This window comes from Jaculus jaculus, chromosome 12 (genome assembly GCF_020740685.1).
Source record: "Jaculus jaculus isolate mJacJac1 chromosome 12, mJacJac1.mat.Y.cur, whole genome shotgun sequence".
Taxonomy (NCBI): domain Eukaryota; kingdom Metazoa; phylum Chordata; class Mammalia; order Rodentia; family Dipodidae; genus Jaculus; species Jaculus jaculus.
The window spans coordinates 42,667,860-42,694,942 of record NC_059113.1 but is presented as its reverse complement, the minus strand read 5'-3'; the positions used below and the strand labels follow the sequence as shown (position 1 = coordinate 42,694,942).

General features: G+C 44.1%; 1 protein-coding gene across 4 annotated transcripts in view; it reads right to left on the bottom strand.

The window, feature by feature from the left end:
• Positions 1 to 27,083, bottom strand: part of Dlgap2 (DLG associated protein 2) — an 802,536-nt gene that overhangs the window by 41,162 nt on the left and 734,291 nt on the right. For all 4 annotated transcript variants that reach the window (XM_045131440.1, XM_045131441.1, XM_045131442.1 and 1 more), the window contains 2 exons: positions 23,905 to 24,052; positions 16,257 to 16,476 (listed from right to left, as the gene is read on the bottom strand). In XM_045131440.1, coding sequence (XP_044987375.1) covers positions 16,257 to 16,476; positions 23,905 to 24,052 — 368 coding nt within the window. The remainder of the gene's footprint in view (positions 1 to 16,256; positions 16,477 to 23,904; positions 24,053 to 27,083) is intronic.

The following is a 27,083-nucleotide window of genomic DNA, read 5'->3' as shown; positions in this document are numbered from 1 at the left end:
AGTTAATGATGTCCCTTTATTAAGCAGAGAAAATGACCTTCCATAAAAAATTAATAAAGCAGGGGCTGGGGAGACGACTCAGCAGGTAAGAGCACTTGCTAGGCAAGCATGAGGGCCAGAGTTTAATCCCCAAAACCTGAGTAAAAAGCTGGGCATGGTCACTGTGATGGTTCAGTTCAGTTTCCCACTTGATTGATTAGGAAGCCATAGACATTTCTTTGGGTAGGTCTATGTGGTTGCTTTCAGGAAGGATTAATGGAAAGAGGAACTCTTTCCTCCAGAGTGAGTCCTTTCTCAGAGTGGGTGCCCTTCTGGTGGTGGGCTATATATAGGAAGATCTGAGAGGACACAGTCCTTTTTGCCCAGCTGCCTGTGCTACTCTCTGGTGAGTGCCTTTACCTGGCTGTCTCTGCTGTTCACTTGCATGTGCACCTGCCCTGTTCAGCTATCTACTGTTGACACTCAAACCAAGTTTCCTCAGCCTTCCAACATGGACTGAAGACCAGTGGCTCTGCAGGAGTCCTCTAGACCTTCAGTGCCAGATTGGGACTTCTGGGGAATCCAGACAGGTAGTTACTGGGTTGCTTGGCTCTCAAGCCTGCAGGTAGCTATTGCTGAACTACCATAAGCTATTACAATAACCCCTCCATCATTTCTTTTTTTTTAAAAAAATATTTTATTATTTATTTATTTGACAGAGAAGGTGGGGGGGAGAATGAATAGGCATGCCAAGGACTCCAGCCACTGCAAATGAACTCCAGATGCATGTGCCCCCTTGTGCATCTGGCTAATGTGGGTCTTGGGGAACTGAGTCCTTTGGCTTTGCAGGCAAACGCCTTAACCGCTAAGCCATTCCTCCAGCCCCCTCCATCATTTTTTAATACCAACTCATTTCATTAGTTCTATTCCTCTAGAGAACCCTGACTTATATAACCACACATGCCTATAACACTCAGTGCCGAAGAAGGTAGAGACAGGAAGACTGCTGGTGCTTGCTGGTCAGCCAGCCCAACCAAAAATGTGAGTATTCAGTTTCAGTGAGAGTATCTGTTTCCAGGAAATAAGTTGGAAAAAATGACAGAGGAGGGTATCTGATTTCTTGTTGCCTCTACCCCTGTGTGCAAAAGAAAACTCGTTTGTGTACACACATTTATACCATTACACACATCATACATTCTGTACAGGCACACATTAATAAAACAGCAAAGCAAATATTTTTGCAAGGGTAGATATAGTACATATGTCTAACTGACTTATGCTTCAGAATAAAATTAATATAGTCTAAATATTGTCTGATTCTACATGTTATGATCAAACAGTGGGAAAGCCCCCAAGCTCACAGTGCAGACTATATTATCATAATTCCAAGGTGACCAAAATGTAAAGGAAGATGCAGGCATTGATCCCTGACTTTAGCATGCTGAAGTACCTTCTGCCCCCGCTTCATTGAGACTGTATAGGTAGACAGCCGATGTCAGCTGTGACAGCAAATCGGTGTCCTTGGATCAGAGTCCTCTAAGAACCTTGAGAATCAATAAATGCTATCAATGTGAGCTGGCCAAGAACGGTCCATGAGGCAGCCACTGGAGAGAATCAAGGTGAGGGTGTCAGTGGGTGGCTGGATTTGGAAACTGCAGGCACCAGTCCCGCGGCTGCAGCCTCACAGCCTCACTGTGGAATGGGGAAGGTTGTGGCTCCCTTTCTGTAGCCATGTTAAGCAACAAGAAAACTGCCATATTAGCTTGGAGTTTCCTGGCAGTGGGTGCTCTTATGTGTTTTCCTGTTTTGTCCTGGCAACAGAAACTGATATGCTTCAAATTCCCCACTCTCACTGGCACCCTAAAATCAACCAAAGCTTCTGACAGGATGAACAGGCTCACTGCATGGCTCTGTCTCTAGGAAAGCCAGTCCCTGGCCCAGGCAAAGGGTGCTTGGTTAGAGGTGGGAGGCAAGGAGATTCATACTGGCTGTGCCTGGGGACAAAGCCTGGAGGGACGGTGTGCAGGCTAAAGTGGTAATTTGCTACACAGCTTGGAGGGGCCCAGGGCACAAATTGCCAGCTGACTCCTGGGAATGCCTTTCATCACAAGTGCTCTTTATTTCTACAAAAGAGATCTGTCCTAACTCCAGAGGCTAGAGAAATGAATGATGTGAATTAATAATGAATCACAGGGAAGTTCTATGTAAGCCCACACAGAGGAGTGGTCCTTCAGTTTATCAGCCCCAATGCATGTGGACAGTCTGCTCCATGCTAGGAGCTGCTGATGGGACAGAACATGTCCTTTCCATCCCCTCCTTTTCCCTCCTCTCCTCCCCATGCCTGTCCCCTGCTCTCTTCTCACTTTCTTTTCCCTCCTCTCATCTCTCCTTTTCTCTACCCTCCCTCCCCTCCCCTTTCCCCCCTCCATTCTCTTCCCCCTCTTCTTTCCTTTGCCCCTTTCTCCTTTCTTTCCCATCTTAGCCTTCCCACTCCTGCCCCCTCTTCCTCTCTCCTCCCTTCCCTTCCTCTCCATTCAGAAAACTCATTCACAAAGACACCTGCTATAGTACCCACTGCTTTATGTGAGTTTACATAGAGACAGATAAATCTTATTTATTTATTCACTCGCTCATGTGTTCATCATTTTCATTAAATAAGCCTATAATGATTTATCAAATGTCCACTCTCTGCCAAACATAATTCCAGGCTATGTGAATTCTGCAGTGAGAAACATTCCTGCCCCATAGTGCTTTCATTCTAGTTGGGGAGACAGATGGCCTGTTAAGTCAGTTTAGAAACTATTCATGTATCGATGGACACACTGGACACATGACATAGTGCAAATGATACTTCTTGAAGTCCTTAGAAGGTGCCTGGCATGTGGGATCATGTGTGCTTTCCTGCCCAAGTTGAGGTCTGACTTTGCACACCCAGTTCCATAGCTACTGCTAGTGAAGTTGTGGCTAGGGAGAGGGCGCTTAGTTCCTAAGGGATAAAGAGAATTCCTGGGCAAAGGAGTCTTTACAGAAAGACCCATGTGGGCATGTGGACTGACTTAGTGCTTTCTTGGGTTTTATGAATACCTCTGTCCCAAAAGAAGTTTAGGGCTAGTGAACATGTGGTCAGAATTAGTACTAACTAATTTTGGGGTGGTCACATGTGGGATGGTTTTCCTTCCTTCCTTCCTTCCTATCAATTGTATCTATTTCTGTATCTCCGTATCTATATATCTATCTCTCTAGTATGTATGTATGTATGTATGTATGTATGTATGTATGTATGTATGTGTCTGTCTGTCTGTCTGTCTGTCTATCTATCTATCTATCTATCTATCTATCTATCTATCTATCTATCTATCTAACCTATCCATCCAGCAATCATCTATGTTGCTTACTATGTTTTCTTCTGAAGAGTACCAATCCAGAGAGAGAATTGGAATAGAACCTTTTCTTCAGCCGGGCCCTGCTTTGTAAGCAGGCATCTTTGGTACTATTTGATGTGAGAGGCTGTGTTTCTGGTACAGCTCTGTGCATGTGTAATCAGACAAGGAGGACAGAGACAAATGTTTAGATGTGGGTGAGCATACAGCTTCTTCAAGCATTGGTAAGAAGGGATGGGTAGCGCATTTTCCAGAAAAGATGTCTTCCCTGGGTGTCACATGGCCAATCCTGATGTCGCCACCATTGGGGTGCAGCATAATGTGGCTTCCTGTGTTGTGTGTGTTAGGCATATCAAATCCCTCAGGAATAGGGTATTGACCTGAGGGATGGGAGATAACATTAAACCTTGTTGTGGAACAGATGGTGGCTGAGTGATCTTAAGGGTTCAAGTGCCTCCCTTCTGTTGGCTAGGGTCATTTGGGAAAGGGATCTACAGAACCTAATGACTCTCCATGTTCAGCTTCACGCTGTGTCCTTAACAGCTCAGTCCTGGTGTGTCTTCAAAATGTCCTCTATGTAATCTCAAAAGTATATTGAGTGGGGAAATTCTCAGTCCTGGATGAGCTGAAGCTCTATCAATGAGTCTAGTTGTGACACTTTGCATAGTATGTCTGTCCTGCATATCTTTTCAAAAGCACCCAATGATGTCCCTACAGTTGTGGTTTGAGTATAAAATGTCTTCCATATTTCACATGTTTGAAAATTTGGTCCCCAGCTGGTGATGCTGTTTGGGAAGACTATGGAACCTTGCTAGAGGAAGTGAGTCCCTGGGCTGGACCTTGAGGCTTTACAGCCTGGCCTCACTTTCTGCTCATCCTCTGTTTCCTGACTGCAATGTGATCAGTTCTGTTTTATACTTCTGTCACCATGCCTTTACCATCATGAAACTTCCCCTCACAACTATAAGCTAAAATAAAACATATTTTTTTCCTTAAATTGCATTTAAACACAGGAACAAGCAAGAAACTAACATACCCACATGCCATGTAGCTCATGCATGCTAAGCCTCGCTGGCAGATCATGTAAGCCTTTGAACATAAGGCCTGGGAGGTAATACCTGTGTTCTTACAGTTTAAATCCCAGATCTCAGCTCATCGTACAATTACACACATGAGAAAAAAATTTTGACCCTTCCATGAGTCAAAGATAGTTTGCAACAATTCATAGAAATTAGAAGAAAGGATTCAATGTCAACAGCAAGTATTTATACAGAACTTGATTAGTTATTCATCTATTGTATATGTGTAGAGCTGCCAAATCAGTTTCAAACTTGGTTTCCTTTCATTTTATAACATATCTTTCATGTAGACATTAGTCACTAAACAAATATTTGCAAATTTGTTTCAATTGACTGTGTGATTGATCAAAATGGCAGTGGGATAATGACCTGCAGTAAGTCAACAGACTGCAATAGAAAATGTCAGTCTTGGCTAGAGATGGAGATGAAAGCATAGATTGACAATTTGAAGAATTTATAGTGAGCTTACCCATATACACAGGGTGGGATTTTCCTCCAGGCTTCAGTGGCTGGCAGGTACCTACATCCGTCAGAATTCTCTAGCTGCCTTAGCTAATGAAGCTTTCTTTTCCTTTATCTTACTTATAGTAACACCATGTGTTTGAGCATTTTATTCCTCCTTATCTCTTTCTTCCTAGTCTCCCAAAATAAGCAACTAGATGGACAAACACAGGTATAAATCTTCCTCATGATGAATCCCTTGCGATTTTCAGTGTCCCTATTACTTGTGTTTAAAAGACACAGCATAGTCCTCTGCCTTAATGACTAGGTGAGGAAGGAATAGATCTGATGTCATTACATACTTGAACAAGCAATGTTTCAGGTGTGTCTGTGTATTTGTTCCTTTCTCCATAGCTATTTCCTTGTTACATGTCATTGCAACCTTCTGTCTCAGTTGAACATATCAAGAGTGTTACAAATACTACAACCTGAGGCCCTAACGCCATTCACCAGATGCCCATCTACATGATCAACATTCCACACTTTTGGTGTTTGAAAGGGGTTGAAAAACTACTTTCAGAGGAATCAGTTTCATTCAAATTAAATTGGGTCAGACAGACTCTGCCTCAGCTGGATATCCTGACAGCAATCAATGATATGCCAATACCCATGGAGTGTCAGGTCTGAGCAGCTCTGGTGGCTTTGAGAGGCAAAGGAGGTTATGATGAATTGTTCTTTACCTTAAGAATCCTTTTTATTTTGGAGATAGGGTCTGACTACGTAGTCCAGACTGTCCTCAGCTGCCTGTGTAGCCTTAGGCTGGCCTTGAACTAACAATGCCCTTGTTTCAGCCTCCCAAGAGTGGGGATTACAGACATGTGCTACTCTGTACCACTTAAAAATACAGTTTTGCGAATGTGTGTGTGAGTGTATGTGGGTGTGTGGGACTGTGTGCGTGATTGTGGAGGCCAGAGGATAGTTTTGAGAATTGTTTTTTAGGCACCAACCATCCACCCATTTGGTGAGGCAAGGTCTCTCACTGGTCTGAAGCTTGTCAAGCAGGCTGGCCAGAAAGCCCCAATCATTCACATGTTCCTATCTCCCTAGCACTGAGATTACAAGCATGTGTTATTATTCCTGGGTCTCTCTATCTCTCAACATTTCTAAGGATTGAATGCAGCTGTCACATTTGTGAGGCAAGCACTTTACTAACTCAGCTTTCTCCTCAGCACTTAAAAAATAGCTTTGAGTCACGTTCAACTTTTAGCCCTTGAACTTTATTTATTTGTTTAAATATGTGAGAGAGAAAAAAAGACACAGAGATAGAGACAGAGACAGAGACAGACAGACAGAGGAAGGGAATGGATGTGCCAGGGTGTTGCAGTTTCACATTGCTGGCAGAAATCTTTTGACTAGCTTTGGGAAAAAAGGGTTAATTTTGGCTTACAGACTCAAGGGGAAGCTCCACGATGGCAGGAGAAAATGATGGCATGAGTAGAGGGTAGACATCATCTCCTGGCCAACATCAGGTGAACAACAGGAACAGAAGAGTGTGCTAAACACTGACATTGGGAAACTGGCTATAACACTCATAAACCCACCCCCCCAAAATACACTGCCTCCAGGAGGCATTAATTCCCCAAATGCCATCAGCTGAGAATCTAGCTAGCATTCAGAACACCTAAGTTAATGGTGGACACCTGAATCAAACCACCACATTCTTCCCCTTGACCCCTGTAGCAGACAGATTCAGGTTCGCTGAGATGAACTTCCAGACTAGGCACAGTTATGGAGGAAGGGATATTTATTGAAGCCTACAGATCCAGGGAAAGTTCCATAATGGCAGAAGAAGCTGGCCCGCCTTCACAGGTCCAAGCGGAGAGAAAGAAGTACAAGTCTAAAGGCCAAAAACCACAGCACACTTCAGAAACTCCAGCTAGGCACACTTTGCATATCTTTAGATTGAAATTGGAAAACCACCACCACACAGGACTTCATGCCAGCACAAATGAACTCCAGATGCATGCATAATTTTGTGAATCTGGCTTTATATGAGTACTGGGGAATTGAACCTGGACAGGTAGGCTTGTAGGCAAGTACCTTTAACTTCTGAGCCATCCTCCAGGCCCCATATTGAACTTTAATTTTTTATTTATTTTTTATTACTTATTTATTTGATAGCGACAGACACAGAGAGAAGGAGGCAGATAGAGAGAGAATGGGCGTGCCAGGACCTTCAGCCACTGCAAACAAACTCTAGACACATGTGCCCACTTGTGCATCTGGCTAACATGGGTCCTGGGGAATAGAGCCTTGAACCGGGTCCTTCATATGCAAGCGCTTAACTGCTAAGCCATCTCTCCAGGGCCCCCATCTTGAACTTTAAAGAAAGGAAGTTGACTCCAATTTAGTTAATACTTTTAAACAATTAATATCTTTTCGTTCCAGAGAGTCAAAGTTACATTTGAAAGTCACAGTGAATGATTTTGAGCTAGCAAGCAACTATGGGGAGTGCATCAAAATTCACCTCTGAGTCAGAGCAATTTTGGGAAAGGTTCTGTCTTTGACCTACATGCTGCTTAAATCTCTTTGATGTTGTTCATAGTTTTCTCACAACTTTTCCTGTGCCATGTGGGCTCAAGGGTTCTACTTCTTGGAACTCTATTGCCAGGGGATCTAATGTTGGGTAGTCTCTTCACTGGTGAAGATAACCTGAATTTCTAGGAGAGCAAAACTCAGTCAGAGATCTCTGGGTAGTGTAGAAGGAGCAGGCACACTGGAAAGACTCAGAGAAGAGACACAGGGTGAGAAAGAGTCCTCATAGCAGGCTCACAGGAAGGAGACGGAGGAGGGAGGAGGCATGGGAAGAGGTACACAGGAGGAGGGGCAGAGAGTGGGGACACAGAAGGAGGAGGCACAGAGGGAGGAAGGGCCTCAGGCTTAAGCACAGCAAAGCAAATAGGACTAGAAAGTGAAAATATAGAGAGGAGGCCCAGAGGGAGGGAGCGCAGAGTGAAAGGCCCAGAGTGAAGGAGGCAGGGAGAGGAAGTACAGATGAAGGAAGGGAAAGGTGAGTAGGCACAGGAGAAGAGGCTTCATTACAACAGCCTAAAGGGACAATGAGAGACCCTATGAGGGAAACACAGCTACTGCAACTTTGAGTCATGTGAGCCTTAGGAGGACATAGGTCCTTGGGGTTCACAGCTAACAGGAACCTGGCACTGCTGATGGGCATGTGCATTGTCATCTGTGCCCCCAAATTAGTGGTAATTGGCTTTAAATTGAGTGAGATGCAATTTCACCTCATGTACGTTTATGTCCTCGGGTTAATAAAGACCATGGGCCCCTCTGGTATTTGTGGACTGGAGTTCAACTTGGAAGCCTGTGGCCTGCTGTCAGCATGTCTGCCCTTTGCTCACTTAGAGCTGTGAAGGCAGGTCACTAGTTTCATGGTCTGGATATCTCCCAAATGGCTCATGTGTTAAAGGCTTGGTCCCTATGCTGCTGAGTTGGTTTATAGGGGTTGAGACTCCTCATGGGTCAACCCTTCATGAGTACATCCCAAATGAGCTAATAGGTGGTGGGGTCTGGCTGAAGGGAGTCATGCTAGCATGACTCTTTGAAAGGTACATCTGGTCTTCAGGTCCTTCCTCCCTCTGTCTCTACTCTCATCTACCACAAAATGAGCAAGTTTGCTCCATTACCTGCCCTCTGCCATGATGTTGAGCTTTGTCATATTACCAAAGCCATGGGTTCAGACCATGGATTGGATCCTGAAAGTTAGCTAAAATAAACCTTCCCTCCCTTTAAGGTGATTTTCCTATAGCAACAAAGAACTGGAAACATAGGTAGGGACATTCCAGGTAAGGAAGCTGGTCCCTGGTCGCATGGTTTCCCACCACAGAAACATCTCAGCTCCAATGGCCATTGTTTGATGAGCAGCTGCCTGAAGCCCTGTGACCATGGAGGCATTGGCCTTCCTCAGCAGGTGCTACCCTTCTCCTGAGCTGTAGCCTTTCAGAACACAGTGATGGAATGGGTTTTCCCAGCTCATCATGACTCATCTTGTGCCTTTGGCTCTATTCACTTCTGACAGCTTTGTTATTGCCAGCATGTAACTAACAGCTTCGTCAGATGGGTCTGCCTCAGACTTGAGTTCAGATGCAGGTAGGAAGCCAGCACCCTATTCTAATGTTTCCTCTAAACTTCAAACACAGGGGAAGGATTTCAAAGATATGGCATGGATTTCATTTCAGTGCAAAGCAGAAGTTCTGCGGGGTTTCTGGAAACCATCAGTTTCTGAAAAGAGTGGAAAGTGGCCACAGCAACTGATGGCACCTTGGATGCTCACAGGGACATAGCACAGAAGGTATGGTCTTAGCAGAAGTTCTACACCTGTGAGAAGGGCAAAAAGACCCAAGCTTCATGGTGTGGGCTCTGTCTTCATATAGGATTTAGGTTCAGTTCCAGCTAAGCTTTCCCAGAAGTAAAATGGGTCCCCAAATTTCAAAGTCTGAAAGTCATCAACATTCACATTTGGACAAGTTCAGGGAACTGCACACCCTTACCTGTGTTTAGTTTGAAAATGCATTATGTTAAACAGACTTCCTCCCATGTACACCTCCTAGTACCTGGAACCTGGGACTATTTCACAGTGGGAGAGGTACAGGCATGAATAAACACAGAATCTTGAGATGGAAGATGATACTGGCTTACTTGGTGGCTCAGTGTCACTACCAGGTTTCTTATCTGAGGGGACAGTAGGGCCTAAATGAAGGAAGGAGGGGTGACAATGGAAACCAAGTCTGGGACTATGTATTGGAGCTGAGGAAGGCAGAAGACTCCAGAGGGTGAACAGTGAGGAAAAATTCTCATATTTTCACCTGGTGTCTCTAAAAGAATCAGTGCCTGGTTGTTGTCCTAAGACTCAAATTAGACCTGTGTCTGTGTGGTGCTCACAGGACAGATGTGTTGCTCTAGACCACAGAGCCTGGGGTCATTTGCTATGGCAGTAAATATGTAACAAATACACCTACTTGTTGAGACTTCCTTATAACCTCTCTGCTGAAAGAAAAAGGCACCTCGATGTTCTGTAGCTGTCCCAGAGGCTACACAGTCAGATAAGTCGAGACTTGACCCAGTTTAATAATAGTGAGACCTGTACCACCTACAGAAGGGCTACAGAGTCCAGGGCCTTTTAGCAGTCTTTTCAAATTGAATTGTCTATATTGCCAAAACCCAGTAGAAATTTCTCCTGTGCCCTATCCCCCTCCTCTGGTGAGTTCCTCTCTCCTGAGCATGTCCTACAACAAGCTCTTTCTGACCTCTGATGCTCCAGGCTCTGGGTTCAGTCCTCTCTCTTCATCTGTTCTCTCTTTCTTGGCTGCATCTCTAGCTTAGAAACATACTTGTCCCTGAGCAGTAGCTTAAGATAACACTCACCTCAACATGCTACCAGAGGCACCACCAATTTTGTTGATCCATGCGGTGGTTTGAATTAGGTGTCCCCCTTCAACTCATGGGTTCTGAATGCTTGGTTTTCAGCTCATGGCAATTTGGGATGCGGAGCCTTGCTGGAGGAGGAATGTTATTGGGTGTGGGCTTAAGAATGTTATATCTTGCTTACTTTTTCTAAGGCTGGGCTTACTCTCCTGCTACTGTTTTCTATTTGCTGTGGCAGAGGTGTTGTGTAGCCTGTGCTCATGTCATGCTGTCCCCTGCCATCATAAAGCTTCCCACTGGAGAATGTAAGCCAAAATAAACAGCATTCCTCCCCCCAGCTATTTGTGGTTGGGTGCTTTGTCCTAGCAATCTGAAGGTTAGTACAATCATCTACAATACTCCCTTGCTTGCTACTGGGCTCTCACCATTGGCTCTGGTCTGCGAGGGCACCAGCTGCATTCAGCTGCTAAGCATGCCTGCTTTTGCATCTTTGGCATGCCCCACAAAACTGATCCAGTTAGGGCAGAGCTGCTGCACCCCGCTGTGGTCCAGGTGTTCTGGATTCCAGCAGTGTATCTTCTGTCCTGTCCTTTCATCCTCAGAAGTAGTGGTGGATCAACAAGGCCGAGCTCTGGGCACCTCTTCTCCCCTCTGTTTTTCTTGGTGGCTGGTTGGCGGGGGTCATGGTTTTTGCATCTGCCTCTGATTTCTGAGTACTTCCTCTTTCTTGGTGATATCATCTAACTCCTTGACCCTCTTGGCCTTTCATATCTTGTAGGGATGAGGCAGGGACTAGAGCTACAGGGTACCCCAGATTCCAGACAGCCATGCAGGAGCTTCCTCTGCAGTATCTTCTGGCTCCTCTGTGTCCACCATGGAATTAGGGTCCTCTCTAGGCCTTTTCCAATGGTCCTTTCCATAGTCATGGAGGCTGGCAGCCCAAGACCTTAGTGTCGGATCTGACTCTTCTCTCCTTGGCTTTTAGACGATGTCTCCACCGGGTTGCCCTTCTCTGTTTCTGTTCACATTTCCTTTTCCTATATGACACCAGTGCTACAGGATGAGGGCCACCCCGTGACCTCATTTTAACTTACCTCAACAAAGGCCCATGTCATCAAAAGCTGAGGATCCAGGGATGAGTGTTTCATCACATGGATTTTGGAGGACTATTCAGCCCGTAACATTCTCTTCTGTTCTGAGACCTTCAGAAAGCTCTGGGCTGTGTGATCCAGACTCACAGTGCTGAACACATGCTCCATAGCTCCTACCACCCCGGCTTCACCTTGCGCCTGCTTGGTGCTTCTGGGCCTCAGACATCATGGGCCTGTAGGACCCCAGGATTGCCTTCCTCCCTCGTTCATCCTACTTAGTCCTGAGGTTGCAGCCCCAGCCTGATTGCATCAGGAGGTACTGAATGCTGCCATGATACTTCAAGCCTCCCTCTGGTTTGCAGAGCTTTCTGTATATGCCTTCTCAAGCTCCGTGCATGTAACCGGCTGGCTCTTCAGCTGCAAAAGCTTTAAGTGTAAAGTTGAGGCCAAGGAAGTGCAGATCCCATATGCACCATATACCTGATGAATGTAAGTAAGCATAATATGACCTTTTCTTTAATTGGTAAGATTTTTTTCTTCATTCTATTTCAATTTTCTTTTGTATCTTAACAAAGAAAGTGACTATATTTGATGTTTTTGTCAATATTCTTTGTTCATTTGTTTATTAAGCTTCTGACTATTCTCCACCTTGTTGAGAAGTAGTTGGCAGTATCAGTGCCCGACAGCTTGTTTTGGCAGAAGTTGGGGCTTTAGATCATAACACTCCAAGCAACTTCTAGGCCAGAATCATGGCAGGTAGATCTGTAAAACCCCAATGCTTACACCACAAAGAATTTTTCAAAGGAGCACATGTTAAAGACAAAAACGAAATCACAATATTGAGAAATGTTTACCCTGTATCTAATATACAAGATACCACAATATAAGCATGGTTTTCTTCCCATGTGCTAGCAAACATCTGTCTTGGAAATAGAATATTTATGTAGCCCAGAGAGAAAAGAAACCATATATATATATATATATATATATATATATAATATGTTTTATATATAATATATATGTATGTATGTATGTATGTATGTATACGCATGCATACATACATACACATAGCCAATAAGATGAAGTCAGTCTCTGCCATTCCCCAATCATTGTGTGACTTTCCCTTGGTTCTGATGGCTTCTAGAATCAGTTGTGACATATGTGAGGGAAATTCCTGACCCAGAGAAAATCATTATAGTCTAATTTTATAGCATTTTCCTCCATAGTGTCAATGATATTCCTTCCCTAGAAAAATCGGGTGAAATGAGTATTTAGATAAGTAAATCTACTTGATAAATCATTTCACAGATGAGAATGAAACCAAGTGTGAAATGGAAGTTAGATGCTTTCAGAACCACTTTATTGAAGGAAGGGACAGTAATCAACACTGCTGCTTTTCATAATGAAAGGCACGGCGGGGTGGGGAGCACTTAGGCAGGTCTTCTGACTCAACATCCTGTCCCACTCCTGTTTGAGCTCCTGGAGCTCAGATGAGCTGGGCTTGATGCTTCAATGCACAAAAAACAGCTAGGAAGGGAGGTGACCTGGCCCCAGACAGGCACACTCTTTGGTAGCATTCACATGCCAGGGTCTAAGACAGATATTCTAGTACACACATAAAAATTCATAGTAATGCTCTCACACATACACTTGATTTATTACATGAACAATAAAATCACATATTTATAAGTGTATAAGATGAGAAAATATAATAATAACACCAATTTTTAGTTTTCAATTCTGCATAAAGAAACACATTTAAATGTGTATTATTCTTCAAAGGAATAACTTTAGGATGTTTTTGAAAAGAAAATTTGGGGACCATAAAAGAAAGCCTTTTCCTTTCTTTCTTTTTACTTTTATGCTGGTGCTGGATATCAGAGCCTGCTGCATTCCAGGCAACTGCCCTCCCACTGAACTGCATATCTAGTCCTCTAGAACCAGAGAAGAAAATCAGTTCACCAAAATATTCTTCCCTATAACAACAAAGCTAGCTATTGAGCATTAGTGTGAGGGCTTACAAAGTAAGAAGTGTGTAAGTATGAGTAATTGATGTTATTGCTTCACTGAGATGAAGCTCTGGATCAAAGTTAGAAATCAACTATCACAATTAAGTCACCCTAGTTACTTAAGTAAGTGCTTACTCATGACTTGGGGAGTTTTCCTCCATATTTGTTTCCACAGATTAAAAAAAATCTTTTGTATTGTTTATAATCTTATTAACTAGGCCATGTTGCATATCATTTACTATCTATTTAATGTGGGACACATGGGACTACCAGTCTCAGTCTTTAGCTATTCTCTCAGATATCCTGTGTCATGTGAACTTTTGCCTCAGTGACATCATAGGTATATTTTTTTCCTGAGGCAAGCCCCACATGCTGGCCTTTTTAATTTTATTTTTAATGAGAGAGAGAGAGAGAGAGAGAGAGAGAGAGAATTGGCACTCCAGAGCCTCCAGCCACTGTAATCGAACTACAGACACATGTTTGCCTTGCATGAATGTGAGACCTTGCACATGCATCACCTTGTGTGTCTGGCTTATGCAGGATCTGAGGAGTTGAACACTGGTACTTAGGCTTGCTGGCAAGCACCTTAACTGCTAAGCCATCTCTCCAGCCCTCATGGGTCTATTTAGTGAAGAAAAATTCTAAGATTTGGATGGGTCATAACATACTCAGAGTAACAGTGGTAGTCTGGTTATGAGTCTGAGCCTCAGTTTCCTCACAATGGTGCCCCATGCTCCCCAGAGCTAGAGTTCTTCCCAGCTGCCACTTCTTTGCTTATCTGACTTACAGATCCTTCCATAATGCTGATACTCCCTCACCATGGTGTAGAGGGGATTTTGACTCAGTAACTAGGCCAAGATCCAGTAGAACTTTGAATAGCAACATTTATTTTGAGTGTGGACTTTTAGATATGCAGTGCCCTTGAGCATGAAATACTGTGTATGTAAATCAGCATTTCAGTCCAAGCTGGTACTGATTTTTACATTATCTTTGTAAGGTCTGTTCTATTTCTATTTTCTCCATAATGATAACTCTAAAAACAGCAGAGCCATTTTCTACTGGATAATTATTGTTTCAAAGAGTTTCTGAAGACCATGAAAATGCTTAATTGTTCATTTGCTTATAAGAGGAACCAACAAACATGGTTGAATGTGAGTAGTGCTTGCATAGACTATTTTTAACAGGGTCTTACCAACTAGCTCAGGCTGGTGTTGACATTACTGCTTAGCCAGGCTCACCCTTATCTCTTAGTCCTCCTGGCTCACTCTCCCAAGTGCTGGGATTACAGGCATGTACCACTAGCCCTCGTGCTTCAGTGGGTTACTTTTTAATGCAATGACTATGAGTCTCAAGTTTCCAACTTGCTCTATTTTCACTTCACTTTTTCACTTGTGGATGAAGCATGACAGGGCACCCATGACATCCCTGAGGCAAAGGAGGAACATGGTATCTGAACAGCCAAAGACTGGAACTGCTGGTCCCACATGCCCCACAGCTGTGCCTCCCTACTCACATGCACAGCCCAGGCGGCCTCATGTCAACCCACCTGGTCTATGGCCTCTGCACTCCACAAAGCTGTGCTGAGGATAGAGCGCCAAAGTCCAACGGGAGTCTCACTGAGATCCAATGCTTACCAGTGTGAGTATCACAAAAGCCTTTGCTGGGGCCATAAGCCCCAAAGATCACAATGACAGACTCAGGGCAATGAATGAGCCTAAGATCTTATTGAGGTAAAGAGATGGGATGAGGCCCTGGCCAATTTATTTATCTATATTCTCCAGCATGAAGTATTTCCCTCTCAAAACGTAACAACAGTATAGAGTGTAGGCCGTGGTGTCAATTCTACAGTTTGCTATTCTGTACTGTGCAGTCCCCTGGGATGTTGCTTTACTTTAGCACTCATCAAACTGAGGCTAGTTAAGGGCACTTCAACTCCCTCTTCTGAGTGCCTGTTTCTAGTCACCATACCCCCTACCTATCTTCTGGCTCCTGACAGTATTTATGGCGAACAAAGTTTGTCCTAGTTCTTCTTAGAAATCCCTTTGACAAGGCCACAGCATTTCAAGTATTGGGGTATTCAGGACATCCCACCCTTCAACACTAGGATATTTTATAGCTGCTCTTCTCTACCTTCACCTGTAGTGTGGCAAACTTTTCTTGCTTGCTGTGTTTTATAGGTTTCTCTGGACCATGTATATTCATTGTGTTATATAAATAACACTTGTGCAGTAAAACAGTTGGCAGTGATGTTTAGTTTAGGTGGTAAATCATCAAAGGATTGGCTATGCTTTTCTGTAATAACTGAAGGAAACTGTGACATTGAATTCTCCAAGCCCCAAGTCGATGAGGGAATTTACACTAATGGTTGATTGGCTTTGCAGTGATGAATCACATTTATGGATCTGTACCCAAACCGCAGTGACTGAGGCTGGACTGCAATGCATGGGCTTGGGGTCATTGCACATCCATCCAAATTTCACTGCAACCCATTAAACACTGATATTTAAAACACAAGCACCATCCTTGTCCAACATATCAGCACTTTAATTCTTTTCTGTTGTAGAAAACCTAACAGAAGTTATACTCGGCTACTTGGAAGAATGCTGATAATTTATAGAGTTTATCCTGAGAGAAAAAGCAAGATTATCTACAAAATAAATGCTTTAATTACTGTTGTAAATGCCATTATGTAATGTGTGCAATTTGGAAAAGTTACTAAACATTGGAGAGTAAATTTTACCTGTAGTGAAGGTGTGTGACTATTCCTTCTAGGATAAAGACTTAAGCACACCTGGAAGTTTTTTGCTAGGAAAGTCAAGAAGGGAATTCCATTACCTGCTGTGGACCTGATGGTAGAGGTCATGTTAGAGGGCGTCATCGTGGGGATACATTCATCGTCTTGAGAGTAACCAGCTTGGATGGCTCGAAGGTAACTATGACTCCTTGTTCGGAAACATCCAGGAAGGTCAAGGGCATCCATGGCCTGAGATTCAACTTCACTAAAGACAGATTCACACACCGACTCAAACTGCCCATTGATTTCTGCTTCACTCATCTAGAATAATCAACAGCACATTGTGACACTTGGGTCCAGAAGGGTTATCACAACTACATTACACAAGAGCCAAGAACAAGACACACCCCATGGGAACTCGGCTAGGACATTAACATTTTCAGCATAACTAGTTTAAAATCAGCACAGAGAATCTGCGAAGGCTGCAGAACAACTTCTTGGATTATCTCTTTAAAACATGAAGGTAGGCAGCCAGCATCAGATGTTGGTGGACCCATCAGGCTGACAGCCATCATAAAGATTAGGAGACAGGGATAGGCAAAAACCTCTTAAAGCACCTGACACAAAGCCAGCACCCACATTGTCATCCCTTCCTCTTTCCCCATGACCCCTTCTCCCTCCCCAGCTACCTACCGCTTAGGCGACTCGGGGTATGGAGGCTGTGGAAGTAAGAACACGCTCAAGTGCAGTAGCTACTTTTAGTTCATTTTCAGGATGTGAGAGTCAGCTGCTGCTCATTGTCATGGAAACGCATCCCAAATTTGGCAGAGACACTCCTGCCCTTCTCACCACTATAGCAGCATAAGCCGAGTCAGGGTGAGGAAGACATGGCTGCCAGGAGTTTCTGTGCCTGAAACATGGCATGACGACCCCAACCAAGGGCTTAGTTTTTCCTTAGTCTGACACTGGACTGTGGAGCAGATAAAAGTAATAGTTTTCACTCTGTGATTTAAGTTCTGGGCATAGGTTTGCCCTGGGAGCCTGACGCTTCCTATTATAGTCCAGTACTGTGCTGGGCCTGGCCGACCTGGTGGGCGATCTCAGGCCAGATGCACATGGGCTGGCCTGGCAGCTTAGTCACAGGGCTTCTGCTTAGGAAGGACAGTCCAAAAGGACACGTTTTTACTGAGGTGTATAGTGATGCTTGGGCCGGGTGTGGTGGCTAATGCCTTTAATCCCAGTACTCAGGAGGCAGAGGTAGGAGGATCACCATGAGTTCGAGGTCACCCTGAGGCTACATAGTGAATTCCAGGTCAGCCTGAGCTAGAGTGAGACCCTACCTCGAAAAAAAATATATATAGTGTCCCCAAACCAAATCTAGAGAGACTTAAACTGGAAATCCAATTAAGAAAGTTACAGGATTGAAATGAGATTAAAAGGGAATTTTAACTGTGAGGAGCCTAAGTGAGGTTAGTAATTCTGAACTATGATCAGGGGCTGAACATTTAGTATTAGCATTTGGCTGCTCCACGTGAGGAGAGCTCTCCATTTGACTCACTCACCTTTGGCAAATTACCTTTTCTCTCTAAGCACACAAACACTATGGGTCTCTCCCTCAAGTGTGTCCTGTTATGTTATATTGGCATGTATGTACACATAGGATGCTGGTCAGTGGTATGATAAGACTACCTGGGTAGCCACAGGAAATAGAGTCAATCAAAAGCTCTCTGTGCAATGTCACCTTGAAACCAGATCCCATCCTATCTTCCTTCTCCACTCTGTTTTTCCACATCTCTCAGTATCTCCCCCTCACACACGGAAATAGCTGAGAATTAAGAAGTTATTCTTTCCCTTCTTGTTTTTTTCTGGTCTGCTGCAGCAGAGTCCACACCACCAACAGCTCCTGAACCTTGGATCATGCTGGCAGATAAATTAAAGTAAGATGCTGTTCTAATTGCAGACTAGTTCCTTTCCTCTAATAGTTCACAGAAGAAACTGGGGTCGAGCATCAGCTTCTCTGACCAAGAGGGAAAACGAAACAGGACCCTCTGCCTGCCTCCAGTTTCAGACCCTTTGAAGGGCTTCTCCAGTTTTGCCCTGAGGTTGCTTAGTTGCCAGAAGAATATCTCTTTCGTGGATAGGAAATTGAGTCAGAGCAGCTCAGCTGTGATAAATGGGGAGGGGCAAAGTGGGGTAAGGTACAGGGGTGATGAAGGAAGGTAGTTGTAAGATCAGAAGAGATCACAGCATGGTTGAGGCCACCTACAAGGCATGGTGCAGGGTATGTGGTGCAAGTTAAAGACCAACATCTCTGGAAACAAGCCATAGCATACCACTGTGACAGGCCCTACAAGTCAAAGCCCAGGGAACTCACAGACTTAAAAAAAAAATTGGATTTTTTTTGGTGGACTACAGATTTCTTTCAATCGAAGTTTTCACTTGTATGGAATTCTGTTAGAAAGTCCTGAGTGGCTTTGCTATTTGTGTTCAACATTTGCCATGGCCTGATGGTATTGGGTATATAGCTACCACCACAGGTCTTTGGCAGAAGCTGTTCTGAAAACCTGCTTGGGCTGTGGCACTCCCCTGACAGGAGACACTGTGTACATATGGCAGAGTTTGTTAAAGCAAACTCAAAATATGGAGGCACAGGCCCCATCTAAGAGTCAGGAAGGCAATGCCCTTTCTCCATGGAGGAGGCTGAGCATGCTGGCTTTGAACACAGCTCTGAAATTCCTAGAATTTCCCCCACCTTGTTCCAGTAAGATTCACATTCTCTCCAAGTTTTTTTTTTTTCCCCAGGCACTCTGGGATAGGGTGGCTCTCCCCTTGCTGGGAGTATCTGAGAGCCTGTGGAGACCATGCACTTATTGAGGCAGACTGGGCTGAGCTACAGGAAAAGGAATGAGGCCATGAATGGTGGGAGGGAGGATCAAAATGGAGTCCCATGCACTGTGCTTGGCCTCAGAACAAATCTGTGTTTCCCTGGTGGTCAGTCCCAGAAGTCTGTCATGCCAGTTAGTATGGCTTTTAACGAACCCCAATATGGTAAGATCAAACAACAAAACAAAACACCTTTTCTGGACATTAGAAAGGCCTTAAGCCACAGGAACACTGCAACCCAGGGCACAAGATCTACACAGATGATGAGGAAGACAACCTAATGGGCATCAGAGGACAGTGTTGAAGGTACAGTTGAACAGGTGTATCTTAGTGGCCATGGACTGTTCCTTTTCTTCAGTGGCCATATCCTAGTTTCCTCCCTTAGTGGCCAGGTGTTGTCTTCTTCCCGCAAGTTGCCCTGGCCTAGTGCGCCCCTTCAGTGGGTGTGGTGTGGTCCTTTCTCCTCTAGGGCTTCCACTTCCCAGGCAGAGGGGGCTAACACAGGGATTCAGGGTAGAGCTAACTATATTTTGGATGTACCACTCTCCTTATATCTGAAAGAACAGTGAGGCTGTTCTCTGGCTGGCTGGCGTGGGGAGGACCAGAGCTGAGAGGATGCTGGTGCATCCGGGGCTATGTAGTCCTTGAATGGAATTCAAGCCCTCCTTCCAGAATGAATAAGAAGTCATCAAAGAAGTTGCTGGGGTCTAAGGGGCAGGGCAGTGTACTGGACAGGGGTAGAGGTCCTTTTTGCTAACTTTGGGGTCTGCTAGCCATGGGTATGGTTCCCTTGATACTTTAAAGCTTGCTTTGCCATCACCACTGACTTCAAGTTCAACAGAGCCCTGAGAAGGAGCTGCAGTGGGAAGGGCTGATGCAAATGTCTACAAAGATGACAGGATGTCAGACCTGCTGGGGCTTAAGGTGACAGGAATTGATAGATCACCCAGTTCTTCTAGACTTGTCAGCCTCAGTGACTATAATCATCATGTCATTATTTCATCAGATGAGGGATGAAAGGATCTCAAGTCCATCATCCTAGGTGCTTTTGAGGGACAGGAAGGGTAATGTTTAAAAACAGAGCACTAACTCTAAGTGAGGCAGGAAGCTAGAACTCAAAAGAGAAATCAAATGGTGTTCTCTGAATCCCCCGGGACCATAATTCTGTGGATAGCCAAGTTTTGAGAAAGAAGGTGAACCTCAGAATTTTCTGAAAAATAGCAGAGCAGACAACACCCCACCCATAGTGGATTCACCAAAAACACAACATGTAAGGGCTGGCAGATGACTACCATCTCCTCAGCCAGGACTGTAGGATCCTTGTCTCATGGCTCCAGAACAGCAGAGTTTTAACATGTATTTCTAGAATGCTCCATAACATAACTCTAGAAGTTATTTTATAATAAATGAGTGAGGCAGACAAGCATGAGAAATAATTTAGCCACCAGGGACACTGTTTGGATTGAACAGTAAGCAAGCCTTTCTCCTAAACAATACACCTGTTGGGAACCTATAAATATGTCTTTCCACACCAACCTGCACAGAGCCACTCAGGAACCCTGTTCCACACAAGGAATTAGTTTTCTCCTTCCCTTGCCAACCACTATTCATCATTAGTACTTATTCAAATAGATTTTAAGATCCAGGATTAGAGCCTGGGACCTTTCCCTGAACTGAGCTGCACATAAACCCTGCTCTAAATGATGAGCTAATCTTCTGCTTTCTTAGTGACCATTATTTGTGGTCAGTTTCTATCCATATATGTTCTTAGACAGATTCTGAAGTAGGGGGCATCCAGCCTGGACTGATTTGAGATGTATGTGCAGTAAGACAAACTGTGTCCTTTCAGTGAACTTTTAGGAAGAGACCCCTACCTACCATCTTAGGCCCATGACTGGAAATACATGGTTAAAGTAAGATGCAACCTGGGTTTGAACATATGCAGTAAAGAAAATTCATAACCCATATCTATCCATTAACCCAGAGCATCATCCATACTATACCTCTGCTATCCAGTCCATGTTTCCCTAAAATTCCTGTGAAGACAAACCCCAGACCATTTTCTGGTGCTCTTGAGTACTCTCCACTCACACGGTGTGCTGCCCCTTTGGCAGCATATGCCTTTGCCATCACTTTGCTCCTAACAAAGTTTCTTGTTGCATAAATACTTGTAAGTGCCTCTCACCAATTCTTTGAGTGAGTCTCCAGAACCTGGCAAGACCCACAGAACACTGGTAACAAGAGTAGGTCGATCCCCTGGCTGATCCTTAAGAACTTTGCTCTTGTGTGAACTACTCAACAGTCCCCCAACTCCTCAGTGTTCTTGTAGGCACATGCTCTGACATTACCTGTCCACTGAGCACACCGGCTTGTGCTCTCAGGGGCTCCTGAGCTGCAGAAAACCACTGAGTTCAACACTGAGAAGTAGTGGAGGGCATGTCTCACTGAACCTCACCTGGAGTTTTGTTTCATTTCTGTACAAGTAACAAGCTAAGTGTTGAAGAGCACACTTTCCTTACTAGGATTCCTCACTAGATACTGTGAGAACAGTGTGTCTCTGGCTCTGAGTATGTCCCCTGGCCTCACCAGCTTTCTTCCTTTGTGAAACACAAGGTCACCATGTCAAAGTTTGGCCTGAATTAAGAATGTAATTTGGATGTGAGGGGGTGGCCCACTGGCATACGTCCAGGACCACAATAAGAAATGTTGTGGGCTTTAAAGTTGAGTTAAAGTCATGTCATGGATTCTAGCAGTATGAATGACCTAGAGTTTTAAATCCCAACCTCCAAAGCACCTGGTCTCTGCCTTCTCTGATTGGCATTGGCATATCTGTCCAAATAGAGAAAGGTGTGAGAAGAGGCTATGTTTATTGGCTATTTGGTGAGAGCCTATCTTGATTCCATCAGAAATCTGATGTGGAGGGCTGGAGTCTCCTTTCATTTCATCTCAGAATGGTGAGAGGAAATACAGGCACCGAGCAGTCATGACGTGCATCTAACTGGAGCCTGTACCTTGAAGACCAATGAAAGGAAGATATCCACCTATGGTAACTGCATTCTGTTCACATCTCTGTGTGATATTTGAACATATTTAGAAATATTTGAAGCTAGTTCTCAGTAATCCCAGGCTAAAATCACAATCCTTCTTCCTCATCCTCCAGAGGGCTGGTATCATAAGCCTGTGCTGCCATGCCTGGCTTCACATCAGATTTTAAAAAGTTGTGAACTAGTTACATGAACTAAAATGGAAGTGTTTTCTTTAAAAGATAGAAGTCCACATTAAACATCTCTTCTCCTGGGCAGTGAGGAAGCTGCTCAAATGCACCTCAGGCTGACTTTCTCTTCACCTATGGGCTCCTTCTTAACTCATCTTAGATGCCCTCTCTGTGCAGATGGAAATTTCCCTGGTTAATTAAGCCATCGCAGTGGACTAGGTGCAGAGTATCTGTGCTTGTTGCTGTTTGTATTATTATGTGTATGGGAGGTGGGAATGAGGGGAGTACTCATCCAGTCTGCCTGGGGCTGAGAGTATGTGGCAGTTGGGACTTTCACAGTCATAGTCTTGGCAGAAGTAGGAGTGATTGCTGCCCCCCCCCCATGTAAATAACAAACAGTCCACCATGCAGATGGAAACGTGACCTCATTTCCAAGGAAAACAAACAAACAAACAGCATTTAGGTAAGTCAAAGAGATCAAACCCTTGAGGTGAGCATTAGAAACCAGCCAGAGAAGATAGAGGGAAAAGGCTGAAGCACACTTTCTGAAGAGAAGGAACTGCAAGACAGAATGACTATCTCAAAAGGAATCTAACATCTGGAAGAGAAGATTCATTTCACCCTGGCCAGTCACAAGAGAGCATCTAGTACCCTGGGCTGCATACTACCATTTATTATTGTTATCACAGCAACATCAAAGGTTAACATTAATGCATGCTTACTGTATACAAGGATCTCTCCCCAATACTGTCTGACCTCCACTACCACTGACTTCTTGACTCAACTACCTAACACAGAAGAAGGGTGCTATGAGCCCAGGCTCTTCCATAACTTGGCAAGAACCATGTGCAATGGTCACAGTGTGTGCAAGCTTTATTTTTTTCTTTTCTTTAAAAAATGAGTTTCTGTTGTTGTTATTGAGACAGGGTCTTGCTACATATCGCAGGTTACTTATGGAACTCCTGATTCTCTTGCCTGTCTCCTGAATGCTGGGATACAGGCATGCACCACCTCTCCAGGTATAAGCTGTTTAACACATCACTAGTAAACAGTGTGTTTAACATTTAGAATTTCAGTTAGTTATTGCTGCACACTGCAAGGTATGTGGCCCCCACAGTAGATGCTCCGTATGCAGGCTTTGATCAGTTCCTAGGGAGAAAGGAGCTGTGCCCTGTGAGCAAGTTTCTGATGGTACTCAGCTGATGTTGCCAGCTCTCCTGTTTGTGGTGCTGGGAACGGAACCAGGGCTTTGCCTGTGAGGGCCAGGTATGTACTAATCACTATGCCCCACCTCCAGCCCACAGCAATCACAGGACCTTCTGGTTCTAGTTTGGAGAATCTGGCAGAAGCCACCAAAGTCATTTGTTGGGAAAAGAGAATAAATCAAGAGAGACTAGGAACATGGTCCATCAGTCAGTGCTTATGCAGAGGAAATCAATACAAGCCTAAATATGCATATAAAAAGGAATCTGGTAATACGCTCATGGGCTCTCAAGGCTCATGTCAGTAGGACCTGCATACTCCCTATAGGAGAGATGCTAATCAGGGATGCCTGGCAAGCCTCCCTCCCCCCCCCATCCCCATGGGAGCCTCCCTGCTCCAGAACAGCTCTGGAAAATGCACCCCATACGGAAAAAGCACAGAAGAGTCACCTGGCTCACACAGCTGGCCTGGCTCAGGGTGCTCACAGCCCGCATGTAGCTCTGGTTCCTGGACCGGAACTTCGGGGAGTTGTAGTTGGCCGACGGGTCCAGGCTGTGACCGACAGGCACCTCACTGGCAGCTTGCAGGTAGCTCTGGCTACAAAGCAAGAGAGAGGAGAAAGGTGGTCTGTGAGCATCCAAGAAGGGTGGGATGAGATAGATCTGCATAACTCAACCCCACGCAGAGGCTGGTGTGAAATTTACAGCTGAATAGCTGCCTTCTGGGGGATAGCTTTGCCTCATGCAAATAATCTGGGTTTTGCATTTGCAAATATGACTTCCATCCAAAATAACAGAGGAGGTGATTTAGCAAATTGTTTTGAAATCTGACTTTTTATGGCCAGGTAGTGAGATGAGGCTCCTTTCCCATTATAAAAGCAAGTGGTGAAGCCTTTATAATTCACACAGCATAAGAGCGAACTCAACCCAGATTCAAGCCAGATCCTCCCACAGCCTCATAAAATTCATGCCTGCTCCTTGGCAACTTTACATACTTGGAAAAAATAAAAGCGTCACTTTAATTTTAAGGTGAACAGATTATGCAATATAGGCAAAATGATAAGAGTGGGGAGTCCAGTTCTTTGTGCTATCACCATAACCATTTTCTTCCAGACTTTCTTAAAACCCAACATTCTCCAGTTTTTATCTTGCTATTTTGTAAAACACTAAAAACATGAAGAAACCTTGAGGACACTTCCCAGCTAGAAGGCCCAATTTAACTTAAGTTTCTGGCAAACTGGACACTTTTCCTTTCAAGTATTTTGGCAATCTTTCCACCACGCCATAAAAATTCATCTTTTTGGTATAAGCAAACTAACTGTCTTTGGGTGGGAAGAAATCATCAGTCATTTTTCATTTGGCGTTTTTTTTTGGGGGGGAGGGGGTGATAGAACATTAGCTTTCATGGATCAGTCCATATTTTGAAATATGTGCAGACACTAGATGTGCCAATGTGAGTTCTTTCCTGGGCAATAATGTGGATGGACTGTGACCTCTTCATTGATTTATTTATTTTTCTAATTTGCTTTCCTGTTTTTAAAAGACGGAGGGAGAATGGAGAGGAAGCGAGGGGTGGGGGGCGGTGTGGTGGGGGTGGAGCATGAGTGTACCAGGTCCTCTAGCCACTGCAAACAAACTGCAGGCACATGTGCCGCCACCTTGTGCATCTGGCTTTAAGTGGGTACTTGGGAATCAAACCCACCTGGGTCCTTAGGCTTTGCACGCAGCCTAACTGCTGAGCCATCTCTCCAGCCCTGCTTCCTTCTTTAAAAATGGAGCATTATAGAAAAATTACTTTCTTATGAAACAAAGTAAGCAAAGTATACTAAATTATAGATTTAAGTAATTATTTTTGTTTAAAGTAGTTTTTACTTTTAAAGAAGGAACATGACCTACTTCGGATTCACTGTGTACCTTCCTCATGCTCCTTCCCTCTCCGATACTTGCACATCTACCAGGTGGTCCTCTATTTTTCTTATTGCTCCTCCTTCTGAATAACACCACACTCCTCCTGACTAACACCCCCATTCATCACAATGTTCTCGGCTTAAATTTGCCTCATTGATTCTAGCTAGTGCCCTGAGGGAAAGATAAACTCACACCAGAGTCAGGACCCTGCTGGTGGCAGGGGACTTGTACTCCCACAGGCATCCAGGTTATGCTGTAATTCTGTGTTTCAAATAAACATTCTAAATTTCCCCAATGTTGGGTATGCACCTAAAGAAATGTTGCTACTGGGAATACTAATACTTAATGTTTTCCATTAAGAACACAGACCCAGCTAATTCACAGCTGCTGAATAAGAACCTGAAAAGATTCCATCCTGTTTCCACATCTAGTCATCCCTTGGTGTTTGCAGGGCATTGGTTCCAGGACTCCAGGACACCAAAATTGATAGATGCTCAAGTTCCTTATATAAAGTGTCTTGGTATTTGCATATAGCATCTCCACATCCATCACATAGTGTAAAGGCTACGGACTTGTCACACTATGTTTTCTAGGAAACAATGGCGGAAGTGTGTGTAGGATCAGAACAGGGGCAGGGTTCATAGGGCATGCTGGAGTGTCAGGATATCACAGCAGGGCATGTCTACCGTTCACTTCACTTTCATGAATTTCCCGTGCTCAGTGCATGGCAAATTCCAGTTCTGCCTTTGAAGCTTTCTGCAATGTTCTTTTTAAGTACTTCCCATCTGTGGTTGGTTGAATGTATGAATGTGGAATCCAAAGAAAACAAATACTGAAAAACCTTTTAGCCTTACTTGGCTTGAGATTTAAAAGTTATTTTAATGGCTTAACATTTTTATAACATTGTGTCCAGCTAGCCTCATACATCATAGATATAGGAGCCAGGCATGGTGGCACATGCTTGTAATTTCAGCACTCGGGAGGCTGAAGATGGAGGGTAACTGGGAATTTGGGTCCAGCCTAGGCTTCATAGCAACATCTTGTCTCAAAAAACAGGCAAACAGATAGGCAAACAAAGACAAAAATCACATATCTAGGAACTGAGCTAAGAGTGGGAAGGTGCAATGAGGGTCAGGCTTACACAAATGAGTGTACCTGGTGGCTAGGCCTATGCCATTCCCTCCAGGACATACCCTTCTCCCTGAGGGGTCACTCTTGAAAATGACATGCCATTTTAGAGTGGCCTTTCCTCCCCTTGGCCTCATTTACAAAGTGGTAAGTCATACTTTGCCCTCCCAGTTCATAAGACCTGGAAGGTACTTCTTTATATAATTGAACAGCAGCCATTTTCTAGAAAAACACAAAAAATATTTTTGCTCTAGTTTTTGCCTTTTGAATGTTGCTCATATTAGATAATCATCTACACATAAGTAAGACAGGAAGTCAATTTTGGAAAGCTCTAAGAGTGAAAACGTAATCATACGAAAGAGCATAATGGGCTTCCCGGTATTCTCTCTACCTGCAAATTGTCCAGAGTTCCACACTCACAAACCTCACCTGGGACTCCGGATTCCTATAAAAACAAATTTACACAATAAAATATATGCCCGAGCAAGGCTCTGAGTGAACTATTTGGACTCATATAGATATACTAGGAATATCGACAAAATAAAACAGCCTTTTCGTCTGTTACCTTAAAAACAAGCAAGAATTCTACACAG